Source organism: Nicotiana tabacum, chromosome 2, assembly GCF_000715075.1.
Source record: "Nicotiana tabacum cultivar K326 chromosome 2, ASM71507v2, whole genome shotgun sequence".
NCBI classification, from domain to species: Eukaryota; Viridiplantae; Streptophyta; class Magnoliopsida; order Solanales; family Solanaceae; genus Nicotiana; species Nicotiana tabacum.
In genome coordinates, this window is record NC_134081.1 from 98,585,169 (window position 1) to 98,606,001 (window position 20,833).

At 36.3% G+C, this 20,833-nt stretch overlaps 1 protein-coding gene across 1 annotated transcript in view; it reads left to right on the top strand.

Moving 5' to 3' along the window:
* LOC107764227 (cytochrome P450 CYP72A219-like) overlaps positions 1 to 10,822 on the top strand; it is a gene marked incomplete at its 5' end in the record, with an annotated part of 95,569 nt that extends 84,747 nt beyond the window's left edge. The window contains 5 exon segments of the mRNA NM_001324831.1: positions 6,576 to 6,613; positions 8,907 to 9,127; positions 9,274 to 9,518; positions 9,662 to 10,046; positions 10,357 to 10,822. Coding sequence (NP_001311760.1) covers positions 6,576 to 6,613; positions 8,907 to 9,127; positions 9,274 to 9,518; positions 9,662 to 10,046; positions 10,357 to 10,782 — 1,315 coding nt within the window. The 3' untranslated portion in view covers positions 10,783 to 10,822.
* Between the last annotated feature and the right edge of the window lie 10,011 nt (positions 10,823 to 20,833).

A 20,833-nucleotide genomic window follows, 5' to 3' on the forward strand; every position in this document is an offset into this window, starting at 1 on the left:
GAGCAGGAGGCACACTAGATACTGGCGGTGCAAAATAAGGCTCCTGGGGCCTAGCAGGGGCTGTAACACCACTGGCGGCTGGAAGAGCTGAATAAATGGGGCGACTCACATAACTCCTACCATGTCGAACTGCAGCTGGGCCACGAGTACCGCTGTAAGTGCCAGACTCTCGAGACCTCTTGGCCTCTCTCCCCTCTCTATCCCGGGCAAGCATGCCCTCCAATATCATGGCAATACTCATAACCTGCTGATAAGAAATATCCATCTCCAACTCCCTGGCTATACTAATCTGGATATTGGGGTGGAGTCCCTCAATAAACCGTCGAACCCTCTCTCAAACTGTGGCAACCAAGGCCGGTGCATGTCGGGCCAAATCACTGAATCGGACTGCATACTCTGACACAATCATAGCACTATGGTGCAGCTGCTCAAACTCCGCGCGCCATGAGTCCCTGAGGCTTTGAGGGACATACTCTCTCAAAAATATGTCCGAGAACTGATTCCATGTAAGTGAAGCTGCCTCATCCGGACTACTCAACTCATAAGCACGCCGCCAGTGATAAGTTGCTCCTCTAAGCTGAAATGTAGTAAAAGAAACCCCACTCGTCTCTGCTATGCCCATAGTACGGAGAATACGATGACACTCCTCCAGAAAACCCTGAGCATCATCTGTAGCCAATCCGCTGAAGGTAGGTGGGTGGTACTTCTTGTACCTCTCAAGTATGAGTTGCTCCGCCTCGGAAGCAGCAGTCCCTAGTCTCGTGTTGAACCGGAGCTACCGGCTGCATAGGGATGAACTCTGGGGCCTGGTCAAGCTGGACCCTCTGCTCAGGAGTACGGGATGCGAAAGTCTGTGCCCCTTCCCCGGCCTGAGATGTGGAAGGAGCAAGTGGAATCAATCCAGCCTGAGCTAAGGTGTTGAACATGCTCATAAATTGGGCTAGGGTCTCCTGGAGAGCTGGTGCAGCAATAGGCACCTCAGGCGCCTTCCCTCCAACTGAAGCTACTAGGGGCTCCTCTGTCGCAGCGCGCGCGGGTGCTCTGGCTACACCGCGTAGTCGTCCTCGGCCTCTACCCCAGGCCCGACCTCTTGCGGTTCTAGCAGGGGGCGCAGGTGCATCAATTCCTCCAGTATGAGTCCTCACCATCTGTGAGAAAGAATAGAATACAAAAGTTTAGAATTTTTTAATGTCAACAAATTTCGCACGATAAGGAATCAAAGAAGTATAATTTTTTCCAAACAGTTCCACAGCCTCCCGAAGATAAGTACAGGTCTCCATACCGATCTGCGAGACTCTAATAAACCAGCTTGTGACTCACGATACCTACAAACCTAGAGTTCTGATACCAACTTGTCACGACCAAACTCCCTCCGTATAATGTCGTGACGGCACCTAGTCTCTACGACTAGGTAAGCCTAACAAATTGCGGAAAATAACAAAATAAAAGTAAAACTTGGCAACTAACAGCAGTGGATAACTAAATAACTAGTAACAATGCTGCTCGGCATGTACAATAACAAATACTCTATAAATACACAATCTTCCCAAAACCTGAAACTTCATAAGTCACAAGCTACAGAAGGAAACTAGTATCTCTATACACCAGAGTCTAACAAAAGAAGTACGGAAGGTAAATTACATATGAGAGAATAGAGGGGGACACCGAGGTCTGCGGACGCTGAAGATGTACCTTGAATTCTCCGTACAATAGCAAGTACTCTCAGCTAGTAGCGGGGCTGATAAGAAGTACCTGGATCTGCACACAAAAACATGTGCAGAAGAGTAGCATGAGTACACCACAATTGGTACCCAGTAAGTGCCAAGCCTAACCTCGGTAGAGTAGGGACGAGGTTAGGTCCGGTCCCTACTGGATATAATAACAAGACAGGTGATATAATAAAATTAAGTAAAATAGAGAATTTAACAGAAGGAATTCACAAAGAAATAACAACACACAGACAATGTGATAACAACAAGGGCGCTCCCAGGATATTGTCTCGTAGTCCCAAAAGTAAATACTCAATATGGGATCTCCTGAGATACCGTCTCGTAGTCCCAAAAGTAAATATGTGAGGAGATCTCCCGAGGTACCGCCTCGTAGTCTCAAAAATAAATGTACAGGGAGAACTCCCGACGAACTGCCTCGTAGTCTCAAAAGTAAATGTGCAGGGAGAACTCCCGAGGAACTGCTTCGTAGCCTCAAAAGTAAATATGCAGGGAGAACTCTCGAGGAACCGCCTCGTAGTCTCAAAAGTAAACAAACGGCTCAAACTAATAAGTACAATAGTTAACAGCAAGATTTCTACAGTTATACTGATAAAGAACAAGGAAAAGCAGAAAATCAACTAGGCATGCTTCACAGAGTTCAAATAAGCAATTAAAGCATGTAGACATGCGATATTAGACTAAACAGGATAGCTACACATATTGGAATAGCCCAACTAAGAACGAAAACAAACTAATACTCATTTAAACGGTATAACTCAAATTAAAGGAAAAACATATTACTACTCAGTAAAATAAATCGGGTTTTACAACAAATAGCCTGTGTACATACTTGTCACCTCACGTACACAGCGCTCAAACCTTCGCAAACGCGTCCCCATCTTCGCGAACTTTCGCGAACGTGACCCATCTTCGCGAACGCGAAGAAGAACTCCAGCTGGCCTCTCAAATGCCTTATGCGATCGAGAGACTTCTCTCGCGAACGCGATGAAGAAAAGTCTGCAACAAAAATACCAGAAAATCTGCTATCTTTCACAAGTCCAAAATGATCTGTTAAGCACCCTAAACTCACCCGAGGCCTCCGGGACCTCAACCAAACGTACCTACCAGTCATAAAATACCATACGAACTTAGTTGAGCCCTTAAAACACCTCAAACAACAATAAAAACACGAATCACCCTCCAATCCAAACTTAATGAATTTAAAACTTTAAATTTCCACAACTGATGCTAGAACCTATCAAACCATATCCGATTGACCTCAAATTTTGTACACAAGTCATATTCATCATTATAGACCTACTCCAACTTCCAAAATTGGATTCCGACCCCGATATCAAAAAGTTCACTACCGGTAAAAATTTTCAAAAATTTAACTTTCGCCATTTCAAGCCTAAATCAGCTACAAACCTCCAAAACACAATCCAGACACGCCCCTAAGCTCAAAATCACCCCAACGGAGCTAACGAAACCGACGAAACTCTATTCCGGAGTCGTCTTCACACAGTTCCGACTACGTTCAAAATCCTAAGGCTTAAACTTCCGTGTAAGGACTAAGTGTCCCAAAACACTTCGAAACCAAAAACAAAATCTCCAGGCAAGTCATATAAGCAGAAAAAGATATGAGGAAAGCAATAAATAGGGGATCGGGGGTAATACACTCAAAACGACCGGTTGGGTCATTACAACTTAAGCTTCCAATTATAAGTTGAAAAGGTATATTACCCCCGATTGAAAAGGAATTATTAGAAGAAAATAATTATAAGAAAATTATTAATAATTTTACATCTCAAAAATCTAAAAGAATAGACTTCAAATAAAAATATATTATAATCTTTTTAAAAAATTAGGTCTCACATTAAACTTTGGCTTTAGGCCAGATATGTGTTTGAATGGCCCACGGCCATATAGTAAATATAAATAGAGAACAATAAATAAGCTAAGAAAGTAGAATATATTTTTTGCTGTCACTTTCTTCTTAATATATACTCCCTCCGTTCACTTTTACTTGACATGTATATTAAAAATAGATTTTTATTTTTACTTGTCACTTTACGCATATCAAGAGAAGACAAATTTTTTTTTATGTTATATCCACAATATTTATTACTCATTTTAAATTATTTTATCAAATCCAATAAAATATGCATCAATTAATATGGGTATCATGATAAATTATACACTTCATTTATCATTTTTTAAGGGGTATGAAAAGTCAAAACGCACCAAGTAAAAGTGAACCGAGGGAGCAACTGTTTGTCGTCCATTTCAAAGGAAAAACAGAGCCTTGTGAGAACTCGAAATTTTCTTGAATCCAGATAGCCACCCTTTCTTTTCAACTTTTAAATCACTATCCTTACGCGTAGGGCTGCTTATCGGGCGGATTGGGCGGTTAATTACTTTTAACGGTTTGGTTTAACGGTTATCGGCTTTTAAATGTATTAATCCGCTAGCCACCCGATAAGATATCGGGCGGATTGGTATCGATTTAGCTCTTATCGGGCGGTTTATCGGCCTAATTAAATCTATATTGCGTGCATTAATTGTTTGTTGACCGCCTAGCATACAAATTCATAATAAGAAATTACACATTGAGTCCAGACAAACATGTCTGCTAACGCCTACATAAGAATGATGTAGTGTGTCATGTATTGTAGAGTGAAAAAAGTAGAACACATTGTAGGCTAGATTACATCCCAAAGCAGACTACATATGAGTCCAGACATACATGTATGTTAATGCCTACCATTAAATCCCAAAGCAGACTACATTACATGAGTCCAGACATACATATGTCTGTTAACGCCTAGCATACAAATTCAAAATAGGAAATTCCAGTCTATATTCAAAGTGAGTCCAGGATACATATTTCAAAATGATTAACCCATAAGTGAGCAGACTACACAGAAATGTTTGGCATGCAGCTAACGCCTAACAGAGCTTGAATTTATGTAACTTCAAAGTTCAAACAACAACTTCAAATTTCTAACTTAAACTCTCAACCAGGCATTTCACGCTATATCATTAACCATACAAACAACACCGAGCAAAAGACAATTATGTATAGAAATAGGGATGAATTATAAGCAGTAAACAATTTACAGGAAACGCAGATGCGCTATTTTCCCAGAACATAATTCAAGACAGTACTATCGTCAATATTGTGGGATAAAAGTTGTGGCAACAACACTGTTGTTCTTCTATTAAACATAGACAGCAGGCATTAGTTTTAAAAAACAAAAGCAGAGGTGAACCATAGACAACAGCTTAAACAATCTTATAGTAGGGTGGGAGAATAAGCTAAGCTAATAGCTGGAAGAAGTGGAAGAGTTTTTGATATTTAATATATATATGGATAAAAATAAATTTTATATATATATATTCTTATATATATATATATATATATATTCTTAACGGGTTAACGAATTATCCGTTAAGAAAATTGAATAATCCGCCCCCAAACCGATAAGCCGTTAATAAAAAAATTTCAATCCGTTTCCCATCCGTTAAACCGTTAACCTGATACCAATAAGCCATTAAATTTCGATTTCGGTTCGAGTTTCGGTTTCGGTTCGATTTTGAACACCCCTACTTATGCGTTCGCCATTCCAAATGCAAGAGAATTAATTAGATTCATAAAAAAGGAGTATCTTCTAGCGATAAAATATACTGTTTCAAAATATTAAAACATTATAAATTACAAAATAAAATACGAATTTCTTTGCTAATATGTTAAAAAATAGCTTATAGCTAATATAAGTTTTTGATAATTTGTATTAAATAAGATTAATAATTAATTTTTTTGTTTAACTATAAAATTTGTCCGCCTCTAATTTCTGATTTTTTTTTTCCGTAGTAGTGTTATTTCCCAAAAGAAAGAATTCAACTTATTATATTACGAGAAGCGTTTGATGGGGAAATTAGATAATCCGAAGTTCCTTGGTAAGGAATATTTCCTAGTCCGACTTAAAGTTATGCCAGAGACTGCACGCTTAACGAGTCTTTTGTCCGCTTTCACTCCCAACTACGTTGAAGAATAATCATTGGAAAAATCTATTCTCGTTCCCATTGCCAATTACTAGGTATTAAGTTTTCATTAAATCATATTAATTTAGTTAAAATAAATATTAAATAATTAAAATAAACGACAAGAAGTCGTGAAAGCAGTCACTAATATTTGCAAAAGAATAGATTATCTAAATCATATACTGCGGTCCTTCTCCGAACCTGGCGTGAAATGCGAGATATTTTATACACTAAGCTACCTTTTTCAATTAAATAATTATAATCATTAACAATTAAGTATACTAAAAGAGCACAAAATATATAAAAAGACAAGATTTAATGCACAATAATTTTTTTTGACATCCATCCTCTTCTAAAATTCCTGCCAATGGAGTGGGTCCAGGCTCCACATCGATTTGACAACCGTCTTTATTAGTATTGGACAATGATTTTTGTCGTCGATATTTTAGAGAAAAAATAGGTGGTCTTATCTTGTCCAAATTAGAGCAAGAAATTAACAAGTCTAGTTACCTTCTCCCTTTTTAAGAGTATTTAAGATTTAAGATTTAAGATGAAGCAACTGAGGTAAGTCCTTTCAAGGAGTAGTTGTCACTTCTGAGAATGGAGATGATGTACAGCATAATAGCAGCAGCCAGTATTGCAATTATCTTGGTATATACATATTGATGTTCTGTACTCAGTCTTATTCATGTATTTCATGTCTTAGTCTCTGTTGTTATTTAGTGGCACATCATATCATTGTTCTGGGCTAATTTTTATGGTATTGAGCATAATAGAAGCCAAGTCTAAGCCCATCAATTTCTCTGATGATATTGCTCAAAGGCTCATCCCTTTTTTTCTTGACGCCATCAACAAAAATGGTACTTTTCTAATTTTTCTTTACTAGAATAACTAATTTATGAAGCTACTCCCTCCCTCTCATTTCACTTTAAGAAACGAAGAAAGAGTTTTGGAACTCATGATCTTAAATATAACGTTGTGTGCATGAAAATCTGACTTTGGTATTTGTTTGCAAATTCGTGTTGCACTAGTTAAACGGTAGAAATTTGTACTGATTGAAAATAATAAACAATTTTATAATATTGGTTGTATCGTAAATAAGGGGTATTGATAACATGGGTAATTTGCAATGAAAATGGTTAGGAATATGTACTTTATGTTAATTAAAATAATTTTCATTTTAATCTTCAGCTTGACATGATAATTAAAAGAAGAATAAAAAATAAATTGGTTTCCTGTTTCTTGAAAAACATATAGGGTCGTACAATACTTTATTGGGAATCTGAATAGAAATCTATTTTTTAATTAGTGAAAGCATGGTTAAAGGTCTTAGCCGTGTAAACCGCTAATATTTGCATTAAGGTAGGTGTTCTACATCATATTTTTTGGAATACAGCTCTTTCCAGACCCTATGTGAATACGGAATATTTTGTGCACCCGGCTCTACAATAGCTGACTCATATAGAATGATTGGGGAGTGGGGAGCTCTCAAGACTTTTGGTTGCCTGAAGCCATTGCTTAAAAAATTAGACCATATGAACTCATAGTTGGAGGATGGAGTGGACTAGAGCAGGGATTCATACCGTCATTCTCAACTAATTTAGAATTGAAGGATTGTTGATTGATTATAGAGTATTTTAACCAGTTATAACACGTCTTTCTTGTTAAAATCCGGGGCGAAACTAGAAGGTTGAGTATGGTTCGGCCGAAGCCCAGTAGCTTTAAGTCTAAATTTTGTATATGTATTAAAAGATTCACTAAATATACACGAAAATTAAATTCTAGACCAACTTACTAACACATGTCAACAACAACAACAAAATACGGAGTGTAATCTCACATAGTGGAACATGAGGAAGAAAGTGTGTACGTAGATCTTACCTCTAGCTTATAGAGGTAGAGAGGTTCTTTCCAATAGGCCCTCGGCTCAAGAAAAGAATTAGCACAACAGTAATGGAAAACAAAAGGTAGTGTAGACGCCATAAAAAAGAAGCATTAACAACATCAAAATAATAAGATGACCGAAACGAAAGAAACAACAGATAGTAATAAGAACCTAAGAAAAAGAAAATATGAGAATACATACTAATACTTTCATGACCCTTGACATGATGTCGCTATCCTAAAATTTAAAACCTATAAAGTTCAAATCGTGAATCTGCCTCCGGTTAAAACGCCTTTCTTTGTTTCTTTCTTTTATTTTATCCATCGAACGTCTCTCTACAATGTTGCGTAGGTAGACTGATTATTGTAGGTGACTCTCTCTAGTGGTTCAGAAAGAGTTTTGTTGCTACCAACTTCTTTCTTTTTAGTCTAGTAGATCTACATACTCCGGGGCGCTGACTAGCCCTGCTCAATGCCCCACACCCTTCTCTTGAGCGCTTCATTGAGCATTTCTCTTTCCTATCCCGTCCTTACACTACGCTATCCATAAGGTTGACCTAGCCCTCTCTTCTCTCTCTTTGTCCACGCGGATAAGAAGCACCCCTCAATCGATAAGTCAAAGACAGAAACATAGTACCAGTGACATCTCTAATCTTTGAGAAAATCGCTCACCCTGCACCAAACCGGTAGTTCCAATCTATGACAGCTAAATAGCGTTGGAAAATTAATTACAGGGTGAATCGGGTTTTATTTCTTATAGAGTTCACTCGTCCACAGTTCGGATTTCAGGCTGCAACTCGCCTGCATGAAGCTTGAATCGCTAGTAATCGCCGGTCAGCCATAGGGCGGTGAATTCCTTCCAGGGCCTTGCTTTCTGTGGAGGCGGCGAAGGGATGGTAAGGCTTTGAAGCGACTTTCTTTTTCGTAGCATCAACATTACCTTTATATCGCCCTCGTCTAGTCGAGATGTTTTTGGGCTGAAAAAGCTCGTCGATCCAAATGAATCATTCTTCTGGTCTCTCTTCGCTCCCGACCCCGAAACTGACCCACGGCACAGCATCTCTCTTTTGTCCCTCCTGACCGAACTCGCCAAAAAAATACAGTAAAACAGAAATAATTGAGTATTTGACTCATCCAAAGGGAAGAAAATAATCAAGATCTACATGCACGAACTATTTCTTTTTTGCTTACCTTCATTGCTGTCCAACATTCATTAAAGGTGAGAAAGATTAGCATAGAAAAAGTTACCTCAAAACTGATTACTCGCAGGTAAAAACTCCTTCGTCTGGCTTGGACCGTATCCAATAGTGTTGATCACGGATCCTGAGCATTTAAAGGAGATTTTCACAAAGAATTATGTGTATCAAAAGCAAACTCATCCCAATCCATACGCCAAGCTATTAGCTCACGGTCTTGTCAGCCTTGAGGAAGACAAATGGGCCAAACACAGAAAAATCATTAGTCCTGCCTTCCATGTCGAGAAGCTAAAGGTTATTGCTATACCTCTTTCTTATTACCAAATTTAGTGAACATGGTAAATTCTCATGTCTTAAAATTGCATATTGAGATGTCTCGAACATTAAGAAGTCGTCCATTCATAACAAGCACGGGTTTTTCCATTAATTTGTTTGTACAGCATATGCTGCCTGCATTTTATCTGAGTTGTAGTGAAATGATAAGCAAATGGGAGGAGGTTGTTCCAAAAGAAACATCATTCGAGCTCGATGTATGGCCAGACCTTCAAATAATGACCAGTGAAGTCATTTCTCGCACTGCATTTGGGAGTAGCTATGAAGAAGGAAGAATAGTATTTGAACTTCAGAAAGAACAAGCTGAGTATGTAATGGACATAGGACGTTCAATTTATATACCAGGATCAAGGTACATTCGTTTTATTGTGCTTTCAAAACCTTTAATTCTTTCCAAATATAAAAGATCTGCTCCCTAACAAATACAAAAGCAACTGTCCTACTCTGCCTTTCTACTAAAAAACTATTCTTGTTTGCTTGAATTTGTTTGTATAGGTTCTTGCCTACTAAAAGGAACAAAAGAATGCTGGAAATTGAAAAGCAAGTGCAAACAACAATTAGGCGTATCATCGACAAAAGATTGAAGGCAATGGAAGAAGGGGAGACTAGTAAAGATGACTTATTAGGCATATTACTTGAATCCAATTTGAAAGAAATTGAACTTCATGGAAGAAATGACTTGGGAATAACAACATCAGAAGTGATTGAAGAGTGCAAGTTATTCTATTTTGCCGGCCAAGAGACCACTTCAGTGTTGCTTGTTTGGACAATGATTTTGTTGTGCTTACATCCAGAGTGGCAAGTACGTGCCAGAAAGGAAGTGTTGCAGATCTTTGGAAATGATAAACCAGATTTGGAAGGACTAAGTCGCTTGAAAATTGTAAGTACTTTTCTCAAGTTATTTTGGAAGGACCTCACTATATGCAGTGGCGGAGCCACCTTATGCTGACACCCCTTCGCCAGTAAAGTTACACAGTTTAGCCAGGCCAAAAATTTATTTTTATGTATATATATTATATGTTAACTCCTCTTATTTTCTTCTTGTGTTTACTTTTTTAGATGTTGACACCCCTTAGTAAAATTCTTGGTTCCGCACTGGTTATATGTATAGAGCTTTGAAAGGCATGACTCCTGAAGTTTATAAGAAGTGAACTAATTTTATTGCCAACTTATGCAATATTTTTTCATAGGTAACAATGATCTTGTACGAGACGTTACGCCTATTCCCCCCATTACCAGCATTTGGTAGAAGGAACAAAGAAGAAGTCAAATTAGGGGAGCTACATCTACCGGCTGGAGTGTTACTCGTTATACCAGCAATCTTAGTACATTATGATAAGGAAATATGGGGTGAAGATGCAAAGGAATTCAAACCAGAAAGATTCAGTGAAGGAGTGTCAAAGGCAACAAATGGACAAGTCTCATTTATACCATTTAGCTGGGGACCTCGTGTTTGCATTGGACAAAACTTCGCAATGATGGAAGCAAAAATGGCAGTAACTATGATACTACAAAAATTCTCCTTTGAACTATCCCCTTCTTATACACATGCTCCATTTGCAATTGTGACTATTCATCCCCAGTATGGTGCTCCTCTGCTTATGCGCAGACTTTAAAACATATGTTGCTGATATTTAAGATAAACGGTGTTTTATTCTCCATGTACCTTTCTAATACTAAATAGTCGTGTGATGGCTAGCATCACACGCTTCGAATTTTAGCATTATTGTTTTGAAATGTTATCAATGTTGTTCTCGTTTCTTTTCACTTTATTTTGTGGGTGAATTAGTTTAAACTTGTAATTATGCTCCATGTTGTCTTGTGAAGGTCTTGTATCAGTGCTTCCTATATTTGAGGCAAGTCAAGCATTTAACTAGATCATGAAGAACTACATAAATGGCATACTGGCATTGAATTTTGCATATAATTACTCGCAGAGGCAGACCTAGGATTTGAAGATCGTGGGGGCACTTGAGCGGACTACTCAATCTTACTTTCGATCTTAAGGGTTCCATGTAGAATATATACTATTATCAACATATATATCCAAAACAATTGTCGAGGTTTATGGGGTCCTGTGACCTCTCTACTTCAAACATAGGTCTGCCTCTGATTACTTGCACTTGCAATCCTGCAAGTTAGTTTCTACTTATAAGGTCTTAAAATCTAGTTAAATCGGCAAAAATGAACAGTAAAACTTACATGCATCCTCTTACAGACTTTCAGGTAAGATTTGGGCTAGATTTTGGTTGGGCAATGGTAACTGGTAAGTTGATTCGCCTTTGGGATGATGTTTGGCGTCACCGCTTTCCTCAAAGATGCATGCCATAATTTATATTAAGTCAATAAGCTTTTTGATTGATTCCGATTACAGCAATGCCGAATTCAATCAAACCAAGGGGCTTACTTTCTTAATGCTGATTAATTTCATTCAAATTTTAGCTATGCTAATGGATGAGGAAAAAATTTCCCCAAGAGATGAGCGAGAACCTCAATTGCTTAGGGGTCGCATAATGTCCCACTTGGTTGACGAAATCTTCTCTCTTTTTAATTTTTTCTGCCACACACCTTATTTGTCCTCTTTCACCAGGGACCCAATGGTGAAATTTCAAGACTATTCTCAAGTAGTAGAACTCCCATAGTTGTTCAAATTTTCTTAAAAATGACAAAACTAGATAGTTGAGAAGACTCGCATCAAATTCTTAGAAAATGACAGAATTATTTGATTCTGATACAGCGCTGCATTACGATACTTGCAGAGTATTATATGACATTCCCAGGATTTTTTCTTTGGTATAAATATTTGAAACTTATTTACCAAAATTATTCAAATTTTGTATATTACCCGCCCTAAATAAGTTTTTCTTAGAATTTATATACAGTCTATTATTAGTACCTTAAATTAGGAGATTCTTTACTTGGAAAAGGACGTAACCGAAGGGAACGGAGTCCAAATTGTCCTTCCATCTAAATAAGACTCCTTCTAATTGTGTATTACCTATTTTAAGCCATAGTTAGCACAACTCTACTCTCTTTGTCATAATTACCTATTTTAATAAAAAAATAATATGGTACAACAACATACAAATTTAATACAAAATTTTATATATCTACAATAACATACATACTAAAAATAAATTTTATACAACTAATTATACAGTAGACAACTTGTTTACAACTTATCTACAACTTTCATACATCATTCTTACCCAGTTAAATGCAACTACAACATCATACAACTTAAATACAATTTTCATACAAATTTTATACAATGTCTTTTGTATTTATTTTGTATATGATTTGTATATATTTTGTATGTGGTGTGTTCTTTTGCTTCTTCTTCAAATTTTAATATGAAAATCAAGCCAAATCAAATCTACTCTTCACCCACTCAAAATCGAGATATTAACTCCATAGAATATTCTCAATCATTTGCAATAACACCCAATCCAAACAAATAATATTTTTTGAAAAATCCGAATTCAAAAAAGCTTCGAAGCCTTTTAATTGGCGCTGTCATAGAGAGAGTCAAACACCTTCAAAATTTATTGATTGACAATTTCAATTCGAACAATCGAGTCACATAATTAATAGCCATCTGCTGCTATCCCGCCATCGGAATGCCAACAAGAAAAGGGGAAGCCCAGAAAACATCCAAATTCTAGGCATGACAAAATTCAGATCGATACAAAATTAATCCCTTTCTTTACCATTGTTAGAGAAAATTATGAGCTTTAGAAGAAAAAAACTTGTAGAATCGGTGTAGGAAGAGGATTGATTTCAAAGAGAGAAATAGGAAAAAAGAACTATGATTGGGTAATAACAAATATGGGCAAGATTTCTAGAAGCATATGACAAGACTTGGTCTCAGACCATAAGAACTTGCCGTAAGATCCTGAAAGGTGACGATTTTCATCCAAATTGGTTATGATACTTGCTTTATATTGTGACTTGGTACTACGTGAAGGAGAAGAAGTTTTTGGATTATCTACACGTATTACTTTTAATATTCTTTTTATTAATTTTTCGTCGCTCTTTTTTGTTGTTGTTATTGTACTTTTCCTCCTTTATATGATACTTAAGATTTGAGTTTTGGCATGTTATATTACTATATTATGTTATCAATGAAACCAATGTTCAATGGTTTGTCTCAATTAATAAATTCACCTTGAGAATTTATTTCACCTTGAGAAATTATATAGATGCTATTCTAATAATCATAGCACTTGATGTTCCGTAAGTCCAACAACTTTAAGCATTTGGAATTTCCCGAGTTTGTTTAATTTTTAATTTAAAATTTATATGATATTAATTGGTCATTAAGAATAAGATTCTTTAGTTGATTAGTAATTCAAGTTGAGATGCCATATTTAAATAGAAATATATATTTACCCATACGAAAGACACGAAAAATGGGATAAAGTTAAAGCCTAAACCTAATATCAAACTAATTACTTATGAAATAATTTTAAGGAGTTACAACAATTAATATTATATGAGCATATATTTTTGGGTTTGATTTACTAAAATTCTACCAATTATGTCATCTGGCGAAGAAATTTGAATCCAAGTGCAATTCAAAAAAGTTCATGCGAATGAGAATTTTAAATTTTATCTAATTTGAAAAGCTCTAGTTTGGTCTTCAAAAAATCATATTTAAATTAAATATGATCTTCAAAATAGTTCTAATTTTAAAATTATAATTTTATTCAACATATGATATTCTTAAGGAAATAATTTTTCTCTGAAGGGCATAAAAGTTTATTAATATTTTAAGAATATTTTTGTTGATCAACATTCCAATTCGAAGTTTGTAGTAATTTGTCACGACCCGAAATTCCCACCCTCGGGACCATGATGACACCTAATATTTCACTCGTTAGGCAAGCCAACGTTAGAACATTTTTAACAAATCAAATTAACTGGTGCCAATTAAACTGAAATAACTGTAATAGAACTGAAATAAAGTGCGAAAAGTCGTAACAACCGAAATATATAAATACAACCCAGAACTGGTGTCACAAGTGCACGAGCGACTAGAATAATACATATAATGGTCTGAATGAAAGTAAAACTGTCTGAAAAGAAGTAAGCAACTAGGATAAAGTAGAAGGGGACTTCAGGGTTGTGAACGCCGAGCAGTTGTACCTCAAGTCTCCGTCAAATGTCCGATCCGAGCAATCTACTGACCGCTGTTGGGACCGACTCCAAAGTCTGCACAAGAAGTGCAAAGTGTAGTATGAGTACACCGACTCCATGTACTCTGTAAGTGTCGAGCCCAACCTCAACGAAGTAGTGACGAGGCTAAGGCGAGTCACTTACAATAACCTGTACGCATTATTATAATAATGACAGGAAAGGAAATACAGGGAAATAAAGCAGTTAACTCATGACAATAAACTCAATCCTCGAAAACCAGTAAAATCAGAAATTCCCACCCTCAGAATCTCGTACGAAAACACTGAAGCCAACATAATACAACAAGGAATACAAGACACATAAACCGTTGCAGCGCGCAACCCGACCCCATCGTACAAATATGATCCTCCCTTATTCCACCATGTCAATAACAATAATAATAAGTAAAATATATTGCGGCGCGCAACTCGATCCCACCATATAATCAGAATCAATATCATAATCCTCCCTTATTTTACCATATCAATCCTCCATTATTCCACCTGTTGCGGCGTGCAACCCGATCCCGCCATATCAATATTAATCCTCCCTTATTTCACTTGTTGCAGCGTGCAACCCGATCCATAAACACAATTCGATAAATGAAATCAATTCAACAACTCGAATCATAAGAATCTCTATGATTAACGAATATGAAAGCAGAAACATAATGACAACTAAAGGATACAAGTAAATCAATTAAGGCAAGTAGCAATTAAATCATCGAAGTATGGGAGAAACTAACATTTTAATACGAAAATAATAAATGACGAGTAGCAAATTAAGTCATAGGAAGCAATTAAAGCATGTAACAGTTATGATATGGAATAAAATAATTAATGAAATACGAAAAAATATGGAAACAAGTATTTTGACGGCGTATATACACTCGTCACCTCGCATATACGCCGCTACACATGAATTTCACATAGCACATAGCTCAAGGGTTCCTAATTCCTTCAAATCAAGGTTAGACCCAACACTTACCTCACTCCGCCAGCAAATCAAAGCTCTACCGGGGCCTTTCCTCTAAACTCCGTATCTGAACCAACCGAATCTAACCAAAATTAACTCAATAACATCAAATAATGCTAGGGAAATCAATTACAATACATGAAGTTAAGATCTTTACACTTTTCCCAAAAAGTTAACAAAAGTCAACCCCAGGCCCGTTTGATCAAAATCCGAGATTCAGACCAAAACTCATTTATCCATTCACCCCCGAGCCTGAGTATGCAATTAGTTTCGAAATCCGACATCAATTTGAGGTCTAAATCTCAAATTTGCAACCCCCCCACCCCAAATTCTTCCCAAATCCCTAATTTTCTACCATAAAAGAATAAAGATTAAGGCTAGAAATTAATGGATGATGATAGAAATGGAAGAAAATAAGTTAAAGTACACTAATTTATGAAAGGGTGATGAGATTTCTCCTCCAAATCGCCTCTAGGCCGAGCTCAAATGAAAAGATGGTGAAAAATGGGTGAAATGCCGATTTTTACAAGTTTAAATGACTGGGTGTCAGGTGTTCATCGCATTTGCGAGACACTTGACGCGTTAGCGAAGAGCACTGCCCAGATGTCCATCGCGATCACGACCTACCCTACGCGTTCGCGTAGGCTAAGCGCACCTCGCCTTCGCCTTCGCGAGGCTGAGCTCGCGTTCGTATAGAGTAAAGGTTCCACCCCTAGTTCCCCCCCATAACCCTATGAGTTCGCGAAGGAATGGCCGAGTTCGTGAAGGGAAGACTCCCCACTGCTCCGGTTTCGCGACCATCTCTTCGTGTTCGCGAAGAACAATTCCTCCCAGTCCCAATTTACTCTTCGCAGAAGCTAAACCAGCATTTCCTTAAGTTCAAAAACATCCGCAATCTATCTGAAACTCAGGGGCTCCAAACCAAAATGCACACAAGGGTAATAACATCATATGGACTTGCTCGCGCGATCAAAATATCAAAATAACACCTAGAACCATCAATCAGACACCAAAACAAATGGAATTTTCAAAGAAACTTAAGAACTTTCAATTTCTCAACCGGATGTCCGAATCACATCAAATCAACTCCGTTTTGCACCAAATTTTGCAGGCAAGTCATAAATACTGAAACGAACCTATACCAATTTCAGGAATAAAAATTTGAACCCGATAACAACAAAATCAAACTACAGTCAAACTTATGAATTCTTTAAACATTTAAACTCCTAGTTTTCAACAAATTATGATAAATCAGTTAGGGACTTCCGAATTCGATTTCGGGCATACGTCCGAGTTCTAAATTATGATACGGACCCACCGGGACCGTCAAAATACTAATTCGGGTCTGTTTACACAAAATATTGACCGTAGTCAACTCAAAAGAGTTTTAAGGCACGATTTTACGTTTTAATCAGTTTTCTCATAAAAATCTTTCGGAAAAAGGACATGGATTGCGCACGCGAATCGAAAAAGGCTAAACATACCTATTCGAGGTCTCGGAACACAGAAATGAATGATAAAATTATAAATGACCTATCAGGTCATCACATAATATGTAGATATTTACACAATCAAGTCATTTATTAGGTAATTACAGATAAATTTCCTAATAAATTTAATTCATAATCTAATAAAATGCTAATTAATATGAGAAGTTCACAGATAATTCAAAGAAGAAACCTTTGCACTATCAATATATATGACTTAAAAATATTAATTCATTATCTAATCAAATTACTAACTAATATGTGAAGTTCACTTATAATGCAAAAAAGAAAAGAAAAGTTGCATTACCAATATATATGACTTAAATCATATTCAAAACCATTTAGGTAAATAAAGATATTAATAATAGCTTCTTTGACCAAGCTTCTAAAATCAGTTTATTTTGAAAATTGCTTTTCAAAAAATTACTTTTGGTGAGAAACAGTTTGTGTTTGACTAATTAATTTGAATAGCACTTTTGAGCAGCAATTGGTGTTTGACCAAACTTTTTAAAAAGTGCTTATAAATTTTTTTTTCTTTCTCAAAAGTACTTTTCAAACAAAAATTTTTGGGGATAAGTTACTTTTTTTTGCTTCTCAAAAACTGCTTCTGCTTCAACTCAAAAGTACTTTTTAACTCCTTAACATTAGAAAACAAATATCTTTGACCCCAAAAAAGTTCGTTTAGCCAAAAGGCTATTAATAAGTGTGATGACCCAAAATGTCATCTTTAAATTTAATAATTAATTTTGTATTTTAAGATCTCGAAAATTACTATTTATCATTCTTCAACTGGCGTGCGTAGTCAGTAAAATTTTCCGAAAATTGTTCAGGTGAAAAATGGATTAAAATGTAAATTAGAGCTTTAAAACTCAACTGAGTTGACTTTGGTCAATATTTTGAGCAAACAGACTCGGATCCATGTTTTGATAGTTCCGGTAGGTCCGTATCGTACTTTGGGACTTAGGCGTATACCCGAAATCAAATTCCGAGGTCCCTAGCCCGAGATATGGAATTTTGATGAAAAATTAAAAGTTTAAGTTCAAATAGTGACCAGATATAAAATTATGTGCAAATGACCCCGGAATAGAATTTTGATGATTCAAACAACTCCGTATGGTGATTTTATACTTAGAAGCGTGATCGGAATTTTATTTGGAAGTCCATAGTGGAATTAGGCTTGAAATGCCAAAAGTTGAATTTTTGGGAAGTTTGACCGTGGGGTTGACTTTTTGATATCGAGGCCGGAATCCGATTATAAAAATTGGAATAGGTCTGTTATGTCATTTATGACTTGTGTGTAAAATTTGAAGTCATTCCGAATTGGTTTGATGTGTTTCGGCACAAGATATAGAATTTGAAAGTTCAAAGTTCATAGATTTTGATTTGAGGTGCGATTCGTCGTTTTGATGTGGTTTGAAGCCTCGACTAAGTTCGTATTGTATTTTGGGACATGTTGGAATAGTTGGTTAAGGTCCCGAGGGTCTCGGGTGGATTTCGGAAGGTAAACGGAATGGATTTCGGACAAATTTCGCTAGAAATTTCTGGTACGTGGAGCCAACTTTGGAAGCTTATATCTCGCAATTAATAAGGAATCGGAAAATATTCAAAACATGAAAATTCTAGTCGTTTGATTCTAGTTTTCCGAAAGTTAACCCATTCATTATTTAGACATTTGTACAGAAAGTTATGATGGATTGAATGAAGGTTGGTAGAGCAGTTTCGCCAGAAATTTCTGATGCGTGCATCCGACTTTGGAAGCTTATATCTCGCAATTCATAAGGAATAGAAAAATTTTCAAAACATAAAAGTTGTAGTCGTTTGATTCTAGTTTCAGAAAGTTAAACCATTAATCATTTGGACATTTGTACATAAAGTTATGATCGATTGAAGGAAGGCTGGTACAAGCAAGTTCTGGTGGACCTTTAGTGACGGAAAATGGACTTTTAATGACGGATGGGCAGAAACTTAAGGACCAAAAATGGTTATTTCCTTCATTTCGTTTTGGATTTTTGGAGCACGATTGTTGGGCAATTTTTACGATAAAACATTGGGGTAAGTGTTCCTTATCCTATATTGATTATATTTCATGATTTCATACTCATTTACATCATGAATCCGTGAATTTATGGAAGAAAAATCAAGATTTTTGCAAAATCTTCCAAAAACGAAAATTTAAGATTTGGAGGTCGAGTTGTTATCAGAATTTGGTAAAATTGATATGGGTGGACTCGTAATTGAATGGGTTGTCGGATTTTGTAAGTTTTGCCAGATTCCGAGATGTGGGCTCCACGGGCAAATTTTGAGCTAATTTCGGACTTTATTGAAAAATATAATATTTTCTTATGAAATTGATTACTATAATTTTTGTTGACTGTATCGAGTTAATTATGACTAGATACGAGTCGATCGGAGTCGAAAAATCGAGAAAAAGGCATAATACTTGGTTAAATTGGAGCAAGTCGAGGTAAGTAACTTATCTAACCTTATGTGGGGGAAATTCCCCCTAGGATTGATAATTGTAATGTGTGAAAAGTCGTGTACACGAGGTGACGAGTGTGTTCACGGGCTAAATATGAAAGATTATTTTTTACATTTTGTAGATCACCGTTGCGCATTAATTAAATTATTTTATTTTGTTATATTCTTAATTATTGATTTAATATTTATATTTTAAATTTGCTTGACCTTTTCCTGCTAATTGTTTTATTTGTTTAGTTGGAACTTGGTTTCTTTTATTCTGTGCATTATTTGAAGGTTGATTTTCTTTAAATTAAATATTATTAATATGAAGTATTTGACATTTTTAAACTTGATATTGAAGCAACGTATTAAAGTTTTTGAAATATTATTTTCCTGAATTATTTACTCCTGAATATTTTCGTAAGATTTTCGTACTCATTATGATGGAGCAGTGAGCTCTTTATTGTGAAAAAATATTATTGTTGAATTATTTTGACATGAGCCGTGAGCTCTTTATTGTGGAAAAATATTGTTGTTGAATTATTTTTGCAAGTTAAATTATTTGAGCACCTAAGATGCAAATTGTGATATATTGTGATATTGATACGCATGCGGTGGTATAAGGTATGGGTATTGAAACGCATGCGGTGAGATAAGGGTGGATTGATACGCGTGGCTAGTAGGGGGAACTACTAGAAGTCATGCGGTGTGATAAAGATGGCTAAAATGCGGGATGCTATTTCGGAAAAAATGTTTTCTTTAAAATAAATTATGAAGGCTCCCGCGGTGAGATAAGAAAATGAGATATTGTGAATTTGCTTATGATTTGGGACTACGAGGCGGTACCTCGAGAGTGCCCTTGTTGATATTGATTTATGGTCGCAGTTGCCTTTGATTATTGTTGTGATTTTCTTAAAGTTGAAAAGAATCTTGTTTTGTTTCCACGAGGTATTTTATTTGCCATTATTTGATGTAATTAAATGTGACATACTACTTGATTCATTTTCATTGTCATTTTATCTTATAATTTTATTTAAACATTTTACCATGCCATTATTTATTCTCTAGTAGGGCCTGACCTGACCTCGTCACTACTCTACCGAGGTTAGGCTTGGCACTTACTGGGTACCGCTGTGGTGTACTCATACTACGCTTCTGCACATCTTTTTGTGCAGATCCAGGTACATCTTATCAGACCACGCATCAGTAAACTAGCTATACGAGGAGACTTCGAGGTATATCTGCCAGCGTCCGCAGACTCCGGAGTCCCCTTCTATCTTACTATGTTGTCTTCCTTATTTGCTTTAGACTCTGATGTATAGAGACATAAAGAATAAATTCTTAGAAGCTTGTGACTTATTTCTACCGGGTTTTGGGAGTTGAAAATGTTTGAATTGTAGTTTATTTATTTCAGATATTTATTATTATTCCGCATTGATAGGCTTACCTAGTCTTAGAGATTAGGTGCCATCACGACATCTTACGGAGGGAATTTGGGATCGTGACAATAAGTCCCGTGATTTTGCCTTTTTAGGCTATTTATCTTGTTGGACTTGATTACAATTAG